At 52.6% G+C, this 16,670-nt stretch overlaps 2 protein-coding genes across 4 annotated transcripts in view; one reads left to right on the plus strand and one right to left on the minus strand.

The window, feature by feature from the left end:
• ZFR (zinc finger RNA binding protein) overlaps nt 1-7,244 on the minus strand; it is a 169,083-nt gene extending 161,839 nt beyond the window's left edge. Inside the window, exon 1 of the mRNA XM_084881002.1 lies at nt 7,232-7,244. The gene's annotated coding sequence lies outside the window, so the exon portion shown is untranslated. The remainder of the gene's footprint in view (nt 1-7,231) is intronic.
• The window catches only part of NPR3 (natriuretic peptide receptor 3), a 54,790-nt gene that overhangs the window by 10,205 nt on the left and 27,915 nt on the right, over nt 1-16,670 (plus strand). For all 3 annotated transcript variants that reach the window (XM_084881012.1, XM_084881011.1, XM_084881010.1), the window contains exon 3: nt 9,424-9,590. In XM_084881012.1, coding sequence (XP_084737138.1) covers nt 9,424-9,590 — 167 coding nt within the window. The remainder of the gene's footprint in view (nt 1-9,423; nt 9,591-16,670) is intronic.

The raw sequence follows: 16,670 nt of genomic DNA on the forward strand, positions 1-16,670 counted from the left end.
GACACATCAAAGTGGGTCACACGTAGCGTATATATTGTTTCATAAAACTTTTACATAAGTGCTATGTTCATGTGTATACACTGAGTGGCCAGGATATTATGATCTCTGAATGCATAATAATCTTGCCAATCAGTGTGTGTGTGTGTGTGTGTGTGTGTGTATGCAAATTGCACAAACTCATGCACGAACTCACGTGCATGAATTCGTGCATGGGTGGGGTCCTGCCAGCCTGGCCAGGGGGAGGGGACATGGGTGGTTGGTCAGGCTGCCTGCTGGTCGAACTCCTGGTCGAGGGAACAATTTGTATATTAGCCTTTTATTATATAAGGTATACACTGAGTGGCCAGATTATTATGGGTCCGGAGATCATAATAATCTGGCCACTCAGTGTATGTTTATGCATGTTCATGGCATGTTTGTAATGGGCCACAGTGTGAAAAAGAAGACAACCATTACTGTAATCTGAGGTGCAACATTCTGACAGGCTCTGCTCCCAGCTCCCCTTCATTTCAGATTCCTTATTACTCTTTAGTTAAACTCTCATGTAGAAGCTCAGGAGCCATCAACAAAAGTGATGGAAAGCGTTTATTTTCTTTCTTTAAATTTTTTTAATTGATTTCAGAGAGGAAGAGAGAGATAGAGACATCAATGATGAGAGGGAATCAATAATTGGCTGCCTCCTGCAAGCCCCTCCCCCCTGGGGACTGAACCCGCAACCTGGGCATGTGCCATTGACAAGAATCGAACTCAGGACCTTTCAGTCCACAGGCCAATGCTCTATCCACTGAGCCAAACCAGTCAGGGCTTTACAAAAATATTTCTAATAAAATGATCACTCTAGTAGGGGTACACAGTATTATTCATTGTTTCTATTTTTTTTTCTTAAAGGTTAAGAATGCATTGAAAATATAAAACAAATATATAAAATTTAATGCATTATTTACCCAGTATTTTATAATGCCGACCTGTCATCTTTACTTTTTCTATTTTTAAATATCTGTGTTGCTCGCAGAACGAGGCTAATCGAGTGTGCATGCCTGTACATCTGCACACAGGCACACATTTATTCTGTAAGATAAATTTCTAGAAGAATTTCTGGGTCAAAGGTAATATGCATTTAAGTTTTTTTTTTTTTTTTTTTTTTTTTTTTTTTTTTTTTAAATCAATCTTTATTGTTCATATTATTACAAAGGTTCCTCATTTCTTCCCCCCTCCACCAGGTTCCCACCCCACCCTCTGCCCCCTCCCCATCCCCCATTGTCCTCATCCATAGGTGCACAGTTTATGTTCAGTCTCTTCCTCCCTCCCTTTCCCCGATAGTAAATCTGTTACTTAGCATTTTCTCATATCAATAATACCTCCACATGCCCAATGATACACTTCACACAAAAGACATTTTCAAATAGGTCAACCAGCCTCATCCAGGCCCCACCCAAGGCACTCATAGATCAACACCCCAGCGCTATACTAACTCAACACATCCAGATCTAAGCCTTCATCACTTGATTCAGCAGACCCTCAAGTTCCCGCAAAAGTTTCCAGCCATGTCTGAGAGGTAGCCGTGGGCAGGTACAGGCGAGGAGCGAGCTGTTTCGGGCCTGGCTGCTCCGGGCCTGGCCTCTGTTGCTCTGGTTCGTTCCACAACCAGCTGCTCCGGGTCTGGTCACTGCCGCTCCCGACCTAGTTGCTCTGGACTTGGCTGTTGCTGCTACAGGCCTGGCCGCACCCGACCCGGCTGCTCTGGGCCCGGTTGCTCCGGTCCCGGCCGCTCCGGGCCTGGCCGCTCCCAGCCTGGCAGCTGCTGCTTCGGGCCTGGCCGCTCCCAGCCTGGCAGCCGCTGCTCCTGGCCTGGCCGCACCAGACCCGGCTGCTCCGGGCCTGGCCGCTCCCAGCCTGGCAGCTGCTGCTCCGGGCCTGGCCACTCCCAGCCTGGCAGCCGCTGCTCCGGGCCTGGCCGCACCAGACCCGGCTGCTCCGGGCCTGGCCGCTCCCAGCCTGGCAGTCGCTGCTCCGGGCCTGGCCGCACCAGACCCAGCTGCTCCGGGCCTGGCCGCTCCCAGCCTGGCAGCTGTTGCTCTGGGCCTGGCCGCTCCCAGCCTGGCAGCCGCTGCTCCGGGCCTGGCCATACCAGACCCGGCTGCTCCGGGCCTGGCCACTCCTAGCCTGGCAGCCGCTGCTCCGGGCCTGGCCACACCAGACCCAGCTGCTCCGGGCCTGGCCGCTCCCAGCCTGGCAGCTGCTGCTCCGGGCCTGGCCGCTCCCAGCCTGGCAGCCGCTGCTCCGGGCCTGGCCACACCAGACCCAGCTGCTCCGGGCCTGGCCGCTCCCAGCCTGGCAGCTGCTGCTCCGGGCCTGGCCGCTCCTAGCCTGGCAGCCGCTGCTCCGGGCCTGGCCACACCAGACCCTGCATTTAAGTTTTGATAGAAATTGCCAAGTTATCCTCTGGAGAGTTTACCAGTTTACACTTTGCAACCGTGTATGAGAGTGTCTATTCCTACATCTTTGTCATCTCCCTGTTAAATTATTTTACTTATTTTACCTTCTTTTCATATCCATAAGCAAAGACTTGCATTTTTTTCTCCATTTGAACTCTGCCACATTCAATGCCCTCGCTCCACCCCGCCTGCCCCCTGATGCGTCGGTCTGGTCCGCGCTTTAAGTCTCTGGATCTGTTTTGCTCATCGGGTTATTCTGTTCATTGGATGCCACAAGCTCCTCTGACTTTCCGCTCCCTCGGTCTTACTGAATTGCCTCCAGCCTCACTGACCCCGCGGACAGCGCGGGCTCCAGGGGTGGTGTCTAAATCCCAGGCAGGACACAGAGGGCACGATGGGAGGCCACTGTCTCATTCTGCTGGAAGAGCTCTCCGAAGCCCCGCACTAACCCCTGCTCACACATCACTGCCCACCCCGCTTGTGAGCGGCGTCACAAAGTGTGCTTTTAGCTGAACTCACCGCGACCCCAAATCAGCGCGGGGATCGGTGAGGAAGAGGGACCGTGGCTGTAGCTGGAGAGGCTGCTGTCCCTGTTCGTCCCGGACCCCGGAGCTCCTTTCCCCCGGAGAGCAGAGCCTGTGGACAGAGCTGTGGCAGGCGGGGGGCCCAGAGCAGGGCCTGGTGCCATGGCCAAGGAGGGCCTTCTCCTAAGGCCCAGCTGCACGTTCCTGCAGAGCTCTCCACATCCTCCCCGGTGCTCCTTCCTCCTCACCCCTCACACCCATTCTACAGAAGGTCCTATTTCAGTTAGTGCCTGATACTGGATTTGCTCTTTCTTTTTTTTTAATTTAAATTTTTGTTGTTGCAAGTATTACATGTCCCCTTTCCCCCCAGTGACCTCTCCCTGTCCACCCCCGCCCCCCGGCACATGCCCTCACCCCCTGCTGCTGTCTGTGTCCACTGGTTGTGCTCACATGCAGGCACACAAGGCCTCTGGTTGATCCCGCCCCCCCCCCCCCCTCCCTTGCCTTGATATTGGATTTTTAAAAACGTTTTGACAGTGTGTTCATACGGACTGATTACAGGCTGTTTGGTCCCGATGAGCTGTCACATCGGCCTGAGTTCTGTGATGACAGGAGCTCAGCACATACTGTGGGGGAATTGGAATGACGGAACATCGCCTGAAAGGGTGGATTTACAAAGTCTCGAGAGAAGAGGAGGCCGTGGTCCCCTGGGTTTTGTTAGTGCCGGGGTGGCGTCTCTGCCGTCGGGCGGAGGGAGGCTGTTGGGGCCACCCCGCCCGGACTGTGTGGGACGTCCCGTCTTCTGAGGACCCGGAGGGCGCTGGCTGTGGCCAGTGCGATGGAAAAACAAAGTTTCAAATTTCATTTAATTTTAATTAATTTCCGCTGGGTTAGTCACCCGCGTGGCTAGTGACGGCTGAGCGCAGTCAGCATCGTGTGTCTCTCCCCCCCCACCCCCTCGTTTCTTCCCAGACGCTCCGCTTCCTGCGTGCTGGTGGCACAGCCACTTCTGGTTCTCTGTGAGCTCCCGTCTCCTCCTCCTCCTTCTGCCCCCAAAACAGCCTCCCCCAGTGCTGGTGCCAGCCCCCTCCCCGCTCCCTGCACTCTCTCAGCCACGCAGTCAGCCCTGGTGCTGACCCCCAGCCTGTGGAGTGCCACCCACATTCCTCCAGCCTTCACCCCTCTTTCTGTCCAGGCTGCCGGTCCCCACCCGGCCGGGAGCCCTCCCCGGGCATTCTGCAGTCAGTCACCTGGGGGTGATGGTGACCCTGACTGACACCCTGTGATGTCCACATCTGCCTCCTCCCTCTGGCCCTGCTCCTCCCTCTGACGGCAGCTCCTTCTCCTCCCCGCTTAGCATAGCTGGTGCCGCGCCTGTCCCTGTTGTCCCTCACTCCCTCTCTAGCTGTTGTCCTTCCTTCCCTCCCTCGGTGGAGTCTTGAGATTCCTCTTGCGTCCTCTGCTGCATTCCCAGGACCCTCCCTGTCTTCATGATTAAAAAAAAGCAGTACATAATTATGACCGAACATTTTTGAGATCCAGAGAAAGACACGCCAGAAGAAAGAAAGGGAGAGACAAGGGAAAAAAAAAGACAAACTGGCCATGATTCTCACCGCCCGGACACGTGGTTAATTGGGGGTATGGCTTCCCACGTGGGACCCCTCGCCTGGTGGCTGGGGCTGTGAGCCCCCGTGTCCCCCACCCTAACCCATCGCTATTTCCCAGGCATGGTTCTGATCACGCCATCTCCCGTGCCACCCATAAACCTCCAGAGGCACCCGCTGTCCGCGGGATCCAGTGTCCCACCCGCCAGGCCACCTCCGCTCCCCGGGGCCCAGCAGCCCCGGGGGAGGCGTCCCCGGCACATCCAGTGAGAACCCCACAGCGGGGCGTCCTGGTGTCAGCATGTTTGCCACTAGACACCTATTGGTTCGGCTTAAACTTATTAAGCACTATTGTCTCCATTCTTTATTTTTAGAAAACAAAACTTCAAAATCATTGTCTTTTATTTTTAAATATATTTTTTATTGATTTCAGAGATGAAGGGGGAGAGAGAGAGAGACAAACATCAATGAGGAGAGAAAATCATGGATCGGCTGCTTCCTGCACACCCTCTACAACCGAAATGTGAGAGGCCACAGAGCTTTGCTTTCTCTCACATTTCATGAGAGAAATCTTGACAGATTGAGCTCACAACCCAGGCCTGTGCCCTGACCAGAAATCAAACCGTGTCCTCCTGGTTCCTAGGTTGATGCTCAACGACTGAGCCACCGGGAGGGTTTATTTTTAGACGATGGCAGACAAATTTATCGTACTGGATTTCATGTCTTTCAGAACAAAAGCTGTTTTCCCCATTGTAGGAGCTGAGAGGGTTACTGTCTCCAGTGCCCTGTGCCTTTTCTAGCTGCACAGCACAGCACAGCACAGCACAGCTCAGCCCAGCACAGCACACACAGCACAGCACACACAGCACACACAGCACACACAGCACACACAGCACAGCACAGCACACACAGCACACACAGCACACACAGCACAGCACACACAGCACACACAGCACAGCACACACAGCACACACAGCACACACAGCACAGCACACACAGCACACACAGCACACACAGCACACACAGCACAGCACACACAGCACACACAGCACACACAGCACACACAGCACACACAGCACAGCACAGCACACACAGCACACACAGCACACACAGCACACACAGCACACACAGCACAGCACACACAGCACAGCACACACAGCACACACAGCACACACAGCACACACAGCACACACAGCACAGCACAGCACACACAGCACACACAGCACACACAGCACACACAGCACAGCACACACAGCACAGCACAGCACACACAGCACAGCACACACAGCACACACAGCACACACAGCACACACAGCACACACAGCACAGCACACACAGCACACACAGCACACACAGCACAGCACAGCACACACAGCACAGCACACACAGCACACACAGCACACACAGCACAGCACACACAGCACAGCACACACAGCACACACAGCACACATAGCACACACAGCACACACAGCACAGCACACACAGCACAGCACACACAGCACAGCACACACAGCACACACAGCACAGCACACAGCACAGCACACACAGCACAGCACAGCACACACAGCACACACAGCACACACAGCACAGCACACACAGCACACACAGCACACACAGCACACACAGCACAGCACAGCACACACAGCACACACAGCACAGCACACACAGCACAGCACACACAGCACACACAGCACACACAGCACAGCACACACAGCACACACAGCACACACAGCACAGCACACACAGCACAGCACACACAGCACACACAGCACACACAGCACAGCACACACAGCACACACAGCACACACAGCACACACAGCACACACAGCACAGCACACACAGCACACACAGCACGCACAGCACACACAGCACAGCACACACAGCACACACAGCACAGCCCAGCACAGCCCAGCACAGCACACACAGCACACACAGCACACACAGCACACACAGCACAGCACACACAGCACACACAGCACACACAGCACAGCACACACAGCACAGCACACACAGCACACACAGCACACACAGCACACACAGCACACACAGCACAGCACACACAGCACACACAGCACACACAGCACAGCACACACAGCACAGCACACACAGCACACACAGCACACACAGCACACACAGCACAGCACACACAGCACACACAGCACACACAGCACACACAGCACACACAGCACAGCACACACAGCACACACAGCACAGCACACACAGCACACACAGCACAGCACAGCACAGCACAGCACACACAGCACAGCACAGCACAGCTCAGCACAGCTCACACAGCACACACAGCACACACAGCACACACAGCACACACAGCACAGCACACACAGCACAGCACACACAGCACACACAGCACAGCACACACAGCACAGCACAGCACAGCTCAGCACAGCTCACACAGCACAGCCCAGCCCAGCACAGCACACACAGCACAGCACAGCTCAGCGCCAGGGGTTATCCCGGGAGAGAGCCCTTCCCCCAGCTGAGCAGCCCCCACCCTCTCTGCCTAAGACTCACCATTCCTGCTGAGTCTTGACACTGCAAATCAATGGACAGTGGATCAATAAGTATTGATCGCATGCCCCTGAGAAACGGCTTCCCCCACGGCCAGGCTCTGGGGCCGACCCGCAGCTCCCTCTGAGCAGGGCCATCGCCGCTGCTCCTCGCGAGGCCTCCTGGTGTGCGGGAGACTCCCGGGGGAGGAGGAGGACGTGGTCAGGTCCTGCTGGGTGGCCTGACATTTAACCTCGTGCTCGCTGAGCACAGATCCGGCCCTTAATGAATTTCGTCCTTGGCCCTGTCTTATTTACCTTCGAGCAGCTGCCGCCCGCCACCTCTGCCCCTGAGCCTGGGCCTTCTGCTCAGCCAGCCAGCCTTCCGTCCTCCTCGCCGCCTGTCCTTGGAGCTGGCTGCCTCTCCCTCTGCACGCTGCACTGTCCCCCCTCCTGCTCCCCAGGGAGCTGCCACCCGTAATACCTTCAGCTGTGACCCCCCGTCTCTAAATCCTTCTCTCGGGGGTGGGGAGACTGTTCAAGACACTTATGACGTCCACGGTGGTGGCTCCCTCAGACTCTGACCAGGGTCAGGGGACCCACGTTTGTGTGGCTTCCGCTGCGATGGACATCCCCAGGGCACAGCTCCTTTTCCGTGAGCGTGGAGAGGGGGCCACGGAGCCCGGCCTCACACTCGGGAACCACCCTCGTGCTCGGCCGCTGGGCTGCCGGAGTCGCCAGGGGCCCGGGACTCAGCGCGAACAAATGGCTTTGGAGCTGGAGTCCAGGGGTTGAGTTCCCGTTGTGTTCCCGGATCTCAGGGGATCACAGGGATGGTTCTCAGAAACACCAGCTTATCTGCCCAATCTAGAGGGCCACCTTTTCTTTGGGGGCCCTGCAGGCCTGTATTTTCTAAAGAAATGAGATTGTAGAGAGTGCTGGTTTTTACCCGCGTCATTTGCCTTTGCTTTTGTGAAGGGAGAGTTGGGAGGCAGTGGGGCACCCAGCTTCCTGTGCCTCGGTTTCCTCATCTGTGAAATCGAGACGATCATTGTACCCACACCCTGGGTCTTGTGAGGATGCAGTGAGTTTCTAACTATAAAGTGCTCAATAATGAGAGATTATTATTATAAATGAGAGGCCCAGTGCACGAAATTCGTGCACTTGGGGGGTGGTTCCCCAGCCTGGCCTGTGCCCTCTAACAGTGTGGGAGCCCCAAGATCGATCTCCTCAAAGAGGTAGGTCCCGCCCACCCATCTGGGACTCCTCAACGGATTGCCCCAAAGAGGTAGGCCGGAGCCAGGGCCCCCACCCCTGGCATCGCTGCAGGAAGCCGCCAGTCCTTGGCGAGCACGCAGCTGCAGGTCCCCACCCACCCTCATGTGCCCACTGAGCACACAGCTTCCTGGTGGTGGATTGTGAGGGCGTGAGGGCGTCACAGTGTGAGGGCCTGACGACCACATAGGCTTTTATTAGTACAGATCTGTACATGTTAGCAGCTCTCATTTCACGGCGAACACTGTCCCAGAAATAATGTGATGATGTTGCCAGTGCTAGAGATGCAAGCCCTCACACTCACCTAAACGACCTCTCACTCTGAAGAGGTTCCAAAAATACTTCAAGAACGATTGGTGATCTGAAACTTTTCTGTCGTAGCTGTCCACCGCTCCCACCCTTGGCACCTGTCGTCACACAAAGCCATTCCTGCCACCCCCTCTGCCTCACGCCAGGCTGACTGCACCCAAGCAGCAGCTTGGCTGACCTCCCCAGTTGATTGTAGCGATTAAAAGCTGAGTGGGAATGAGGAGTGAAACTTACTGCTATAAAAAATGTGTTTTTTATTGATTTCAGAGAGGAAGGGAGAGGGCGTGTGAGAGAAAGAGAAACGTCAATGATGAGAGAGAATCACCGATGGGCTGCCTCCTGCACACCCCACACTGGGGATCGAGCCGGCAACCCGGGCATGTGGCCTGACCGGGAGTCGAACCCTGACCTCCTGGTTCATAGGTGGACACTCAATCCCTGAGCCACGCCGGCCGGGCGCATCTTCCTTCTTACACCTCCCATCTTGCAATTCTTGGAGACTGAAATGTACGATCTCCTGGTGATGATAAAGTAGTTGAGGCCACAGAGCTTTGCTCTCTCACGTTTCAAAGGAACACACGTCCTTGCGAAGGGCCTCCTTCTCTGAGGATCCTGACGCTCCTTGTCAGGTGCTGCCCAAGAGCAAGACCAGGAGCGCGCTTCCTGCGCCTGCTGCCCAGAGCGGCCTGCAGAGGCGCCTGCAGCCGGAGAGGGAGAGGGCCTCGATGGCGACCGGCTGGGAGGATAAACATTTCCGTTCCCCCCGCAGGAGACGGCTCGTGGAAGAGAGGGGACAAGCACGACTTCGAAGCTAAGCAGGCGTACTCGTCCCTCCAGACGGTCACTCTGCTGAGGACGGTGAAGCCCGAGTTTGAGAAGTTCTCCATGGAGGTGAAGAGTTCGGTGGAGAAACAAGGCCTCAACGAGGAGGATTACGTAAGTGCCCGACGGCGAGCTGAGCCGCTCGGCATTCTGGGGACATGCCGCTGCTCAAAGCAGAGGTGGCACAGGGTCCCGTCGGAGCCGCTCAGAGACGCCCAGATCCATGTCTGCATGCCACTGTGCTTTCTCTGTGTGTGTGTTTCCTTTCTGGCCAGCTCTCCCCACCCCCAGCACCCCCAGCACCCCCAGCACCCCCACCCTGCACTTACATTCCAGCTGCTGCAGGGAGGCGATTGCTCTTCGTGGGCACTCGTGGCGGGCCGAGCAGATGTGTGCAGACTCCCATCACTTGGTCGGGAGGAGCGTGCTGGGGAGGAGGGGGACGAAGGTGCCGGAGCTTGCATGCCCGATTCTTCCCAAGCTCGGTGGCAGGGTATTTCGGGGTATTTCAGGGTTGAGAGACTGCCTGTTGGCAGTGGGTCTCGGCTCTCTGGTGAGCCTCTTCTCTCTGTGGCCGTGTCCTGGCCCCTTTGGTTGTAGGCTGCGTCCTCCCCAGGGTCCCAGAGCTTCCCACCCATTAGTGCTGTTGTGACTAAGGCATTTCCCAAGAGTGGACGGGGTCAGGAGGTGAGGCCGGGCTAGGGGGTACACAGGGGACTTGTCTCCTGAGTGGTGCCCCCTCACCTGGCGCCATTGCCCTGCTGTCTCGGGCGGGCTTTGCTGGACACCCCTCCCGGGCGTGCCACTCCTGGGCCACTCCTGGGTGGAGCAGGGTGAGCAGCGGGCCCCAGGCAGATTCGGGAGGCGTGCTGTGTTTCAAACTGTCTGTCCACTCCACGAGTCCAGAGCAGAATAGAGCACCTTCTTAATTGTTAAAAAATTGGTCTAAATTTTCAATTACAGGCTGCTTTGAGTATTGCAGTATTACTTTGTATTGGTCTCCAGTGTACAGCAGAGTGGTTGGATAATCGTATACTTTACAAACTGTCCCCCTGATATTTTCAGTACCATACAGAGTTACCACAATATGATTGTCTATATTCCCTATGGTGTACGTTACATCCTGATTATTCTGTGTCTATGAGTCTGCTTCTATTTTGTTTGTTTGTTTATTATGTTCATTAGATTCCATACGTAAGTGAAATCATACGGTATTGGTCTTTCTCTGACTGGCTTCTCTCACTTAGCATCATACTCCTGCGACTATTTTGTAATACCAATTTGTACTTCTCACTTTCTTCCCCTCTTTCACCGAGTCCCCTGGCCCCCTTCCCTCCGGTGATCACCAGCCTGGTCTCGGGAGCACCTCCTTAATGACCGATGTATGGCTTGGGTGGTCCCTGCCCAAGTGGACAGCAACCACTTCACAAGGGAAGGTCACTTCCAAGCAGGCCTCTCCCGGTTCTCTCCTTGAGTGCCACGGGGCACAGGCCTTGGCCTTAGACAGACCTCCATCAGAGCCTGGCTCTAGCACTTCCTGTGTGAGCTGGGACAAACTACTTAGTCTCTCTGGTCTGAATTATTCCTCCCTGCTGGGAGGATTATAGATAATCTACTGGAAGCACTTAGCAGTATCCCTGCCAAAAGTTGGAGCTCAGTAAAAGATGCCTCTTCTATATTATTATTATAGTATTAGACCTGCCTCCGTAGGACTTGGCCATCCAACGACACACAAAGGGTCCTATGACCATATTGACAAATGTTCTTCAAGCATGTCAAACTCACGCCCGGCGGGCCTCATGCCTCGTTCATTTAAACGACATGCTTGTCTAAGATGTTGCATATTATACATTCACTAGAGGCCTGGTGCATGGATTCGTGCACATTCAATGGAAATTAACTAGAAGGAGCCAGTGGGGCGGGACTGGGTGAGTTGGGTGGACACACCCTGGAGCCAATCTCCCACAGTCCCACCCTGGCCAGCCACACCTGTGGTAGTGGTGGGGCTTGAAGGGCATCTTGGGGAGTGAGTGGGATCCCTCTGGCAGGTGAGGTCCCTTGGCCTTGCCTGTGGGATTTAGACCAAAACTGGGAGTCTGACATCCCCTGAGGGGTCCCAGAGTGTTAGAGGAAACTGAAAAGTTGCTATCACTCGGAAGTTCCTGCATTGAGCATCTGCCCCCTGGTGGTCATTGCACGTCATAGCTAACGGCTGGTAGGCCAGTCACTTAGGCATATATATATATATATATATATATACACACACACACACACACACACACACACATAATTTAGAATACCGTTTGTCTCTCTAAATCAGCACTGTCCAGGGAATATGCAACATGAGCTGCCAGTGAGCCACATACGTAATTTAAAAGTTCCTAGTAGCCACGGTTAAAAGAATGAAAATAACCAGGTGAAATTAAATTTTTAAAAGTATTTTATTGATTTTTCACAGAGAGGAAAAGAGACAGATAGAGTTAGAAACATCGATAAGAGACACATCAATCAGCTGCCTCCTGCACAGTAGGGTAGGTGCCTGCATCCAAGGCACATGCCCTGGACTGGAATCGAATCTGGGACCCTTACGTCCGCAGGCCCACGCTCTAGCCACTGAACCAAACCGGTTAGGGCTGAAATTAATTTTAATAAAACATTTTACTTGGCTCATAAAAAAGATTATGTCCACAGTAATCAATGTAAAAATGTAAAATCATTGTAAATGTAAAATGTAGGAGATTGTATATTCTTTTTTTTTTTTAAAGGTTTTTTTTTGTTTTTTTTAAAAAAAAATATTTTATTGATATTTTACAGAGAGGAGGAAGGGAGAGAGATAGAGAGCTAGAAACATCAATGAGAAAGAAACATCGACCAGCTGCCTCTTGCACACCCCCTATTGGGGATGTGCCCACAACCAAGGTACATGCCCTTGACCGGAATCGAACCTGGGACCTTTCAGTCCACAGACCGACACTCTACCACTGAGCCAAACCGGTTTCGGCAGATTGTATATTCTTTTTAGCGTACAAAGTCTTTGAAGTCTGGTGTGTATCTTGCCCTTACGGCATACCTGCAGGTCAAGGGCTCGGGAGACAAGGGACTGGTGGCTGCCACACTGGACAGTGCGTTGGGAATTATGGCGGAAACAGGCTAGAGGACTAGAGCCCACGTGTAAGGAACTCTATGGCAGTGTCATCACCCAGTCCTTTGCCCCAAGAATGAGAAGGAACAGAGGGCTCCGAGCTTCCTTCAGCGGGCTGTCTACGGGGGCCGCGCCAAAGGGGAGACTCTAAGTCTTTCACCCCTGCCACTGGGTTACTTTCCTTTGCCAGGTTTATATTAACCTTATAAATGGTGTCTGGTTTTTTTTTTTTTTTTAATATATAGTTTATTTATATTTTACAGAGAGAAAGAGAGGGATAGAGAGTTAGAAACATCGATGAGAGAATCATCGGTCAGCTGCCTCTTGCACACTCCCTACTGGGGATGTGCCCGCAACCAAGGTACATGCCCCTGACAGGAATTGAACCCGGGACCTTTCAGTCCACAGGCCATGGCTCTATCCACTGAGCCAAACCAGTTTCGGCAAATGGTGTTCTTTTTGCCTGGCGTCCTTTTTGAGGTTGTTGAAGTTCAAGTATTTTAGTATAGACTGACGGACATACTGATACTCATTGGGCAAAAAGTGGCCTTCCATCACATTACTGGGTCATCCTTTTTTGTTATTAATCTATATTCAGACTACTAAGTCTTATTTTAAGGGCAGTGCAAGAAAACTTTCATTGGGAAGGTATTCCCACTATGAAGATCCATGATACATTCCAAACCAGGGGCATGAGGGGTTGTTGGTAGTTGTAGATGACAGTACTGCTTCTCTCTCGTGGTGGGATCATCTAAAATTGACTTTATAGATACAGAGGATGGTCATGTTAGGTAGGAATTGGAGCTCACTGCAATTACGTATTACAGTGCCGACGGTGGGTGCGTCTGTCTGTCGGATCCATGCCTGGTTCCCCAGGCTCCTGACATGCCAGCTGCAGACGTGTGTCAGGTGAGCGTCCATGATGGTTGTGGTATCCACAGTGGGAGAGGGAGACCAGGGCGCCCAAGAAGTGGGACCCACGGGCCACACCTGGTCACACGTGCAGATGCCAAACAAGAGCGGCGAGACGTGGTGGTCTTCATTCCAGGGCTCAGCTCCTTTCTGAGCCTTTCTGCCTCTGATTTGTGCTCCTCTGCTTCTTAGAACTTGGGTTTGGGACACCCACCATGGGCTCCTCAGCCCCTGCTCTGGATCCTACATCCAGAAACGTCTATAGTCTCTCCAGTTAGTTTCCCAATTTACCACACAGTTTCTAAACCATCAGTTGGCCTGTGAGGAAGGACACATTTGTGTGTGTGTTTGTGTGTGTGTGTTTTAATATATTTTATTGATTTTTTTACATAGAGGAAGAGAGAGGGATAGAGAGTTAGAAACATCGATGAGAGAGAATCATTGATCAGCTGCCTCTTGCACACCCCACACTGGGGATGTGCCCACAATCAAGGTACATGCCCTTGACCGGAATCGAATCTGGGACCTTTCAGTCTGCAGGCTGACGCTCTATCCACTGAGCCAAACCGGTTTCGGAGTGTGTGTATGTGTGTGTGTGTGTGTGTGTGTGTATTAAATTCTTCTAAGTATGCTTAATTAAAAGGTTACATAAGTATATTACATGAACTGAAGTATTTAGTAATAGCTTACTTTTATTGGCTGCTTCCCATGAGCCATGCAGTCAGGACGGGAACACAGAATAAACTTGGACGGGCCTGGCGGGGGTCCCGAGGCAGCGCTGACTGTTAGCAGTGAGGTGGGCATCCGCGCCCTGTTCTCAGATTTCCCTTGAAGAGCTTCACAGATCTCACACCTGTTCGTCTCTCCTCGGAAGCTCGAAGCAAAGCACAACAAACACCACAATTTTTATAAAGTAGGTTGAGGGAAGACGTTGAACACAGGACTTTATTGCAGGTTATACATTGAATTCTAACCCTGACTCTGTCATACATGTTAGTATCACAGTCGTCATACTAGCATGTTGGTGGCGTGTGATCTCCTCAAAATGCAAAAATTTAACATTTTTTATAAGGCTCTATTGAAACATTGGAAAGATGGAGTGGCTATGATTTTTAAGATGAATTATTATTCTATGTTTTAAACTTACTAAATTTTGATGCTTAATGAAATATTGTTTCCAGAAAGTTGATTTCCTCTCCTATCCCTTGCTTCCTCTCTCCTCATTCTATATCCACCTCTTGCCCTTTTCAGTATCGACTTTTTATTTGAGCCAATTGGATATTTACATGCAGTTTTAAGATGCAATACAGAGATCACTTGTATACATGCCCAGTTTCCCCCGATGGTAACGTTTTGGAAAATTATATATAAAATCACAGATGGATATTGACACTGATACAATGCACTGATTTCAGATTTCCTCAGTTTCATTTGTCCGTGTGTGTGTGTGTGTGTGTCCATGTGTTAAGGTCTATGCAATTTTATCATCTGTGTAGGATGGGGTATTTGAATTTTATCAAATACCTTTTCTGTATCTATTGAGATAATCAAATGCTTTTTTCTTTATTCTGTTATAGCATAACTGGTTGTATTACTAGGTTCCCCCCACCCCAGTTTTATTGAGGTATAATTGACATATAACATTGTGTAAGTTTAAGGTGTATAACATAATACTTTGAGATATATATATATATATATATATATATATATATATATAGAAGTGATTGCTACAATTACTTCAGTGAACATCCATCACCTCATTTGGCCACAAACATTTTTTTCTTGTGATGGAACATCTAAGATCTTTCCTCTCAGCAGCTTTCCAGTGTCTGCTTCCGTGCTCTCAGTGGTCACATGCCGTACATTATGCCCCCAGAACTTGTTCATCTCCTAGATGTAAGTCTGTGCCTTCTGGTCACCGGCATTGCTAGGTGTTTCTAGTTTTAACACTCGCCGCACTCCTGGAATGACTCTGGTCTCGCTGTGCCTCAGGGCGGCGAATGTCCCTGTTTCCTGGGCCGCCCGTTGGAGGACACAGTCATGGCTGAACCTACCCACGCTGGCCTGGGCGGCGCCTCGCAGGCCGGGCTGTCTCAGAGGCTGGTGCTGCCACTTCAGCGTCTCTGGGCCAGACATTCACACCGCGGTCACTCACCTCTGGGTGTGGTGTGCCAGAGAGTGAGACTGCGTAGGGCCGCGGCACTGGGGCTGTGGGCGTTGGTACCCCGTCATGGTCTAGGTTTGGGGCTTGTGTCTCCTGACCATTGCTCCCCCATTTCCCTGGGGATTTGATAACATTTCAGAAGCACCTCTGTCCTCCCGCCAGCGAACTGGGGGGGCGCACCGGTTCCGTTCTGACACGTTGTTTTAGCAGGCCCCGTGGGCACCTCTGGAGGCAGCAGAGCCCAGTGGTTAAGCACGCAGGCCTGGGCTTCATCCCCGGCTCTGCCTCTTTCTATCCTTATCTGGGGCACATTTCCGAAATTCCGTGCCCTGACCATAAAATGGGTGATAGTGGTTACACTGGGAAGGCTGTTGAGAACACGAGAGCTGTGTACACAGATAGTATCTAACACAACGCCAGGCTCCCAGGAAGCATCCCACAGAGGGTAGCGACGATCCCTTTACTTTTGCTGCTTACACTCAGATCAGGGGACTTGTTGCTGGTGCATGAAGACCCTCTGGGCCAGTGTCAGCAAACTCATTGGTCAGCAGAGCCAAATACCAACAGCACAACGATTGACATTTCTTTGGAGAGCCACATTTTTTAAACTTAAACTTCTTCTAACGTCACTTCTTCAACATAGACTCGCCCAGGCCGTGGTATTTTGTGGAAGAGCCACACTCAAGGGGCCAAGGAGCCGCAGTTTGCCGACTACGGCTCTGGGGCATTGTCAGAAAGCCGAAGTTGGAATCCAAGGCCCCGGCGCCCTGGGCCGCTCAGGGTGTCTGGGACGGGGTTTGCCGAGGGCCTGGCCGGCGCCTCTGTGTTGGTGGCCCGCGGGTGCAGCGGCTGTCCCTCAGGGTGTCTCCGGGGAGGCGGCTGGCCCTGCCCCGCCGGGGCTCCAGTGCTAGGCACGCTGTTTGGTTTTAGAATGCACAGCGGGGCGGCCAAGCCGGGATTAGGTGCACCCCTGACT

The sequence above is a fragment of the Pipistrellus hanaki genome (genome assembly GCF_964339955.1).
Source record: "Pipistrellus hanaki genome assembly, chromosome: 4".
Lineage (NCBI taxonomy): Eukaryota > Metazoa > Chordata > Mammalia > Chiroptera > Vespertilionidae > Pipistrellus > Pipistrellus hanaki.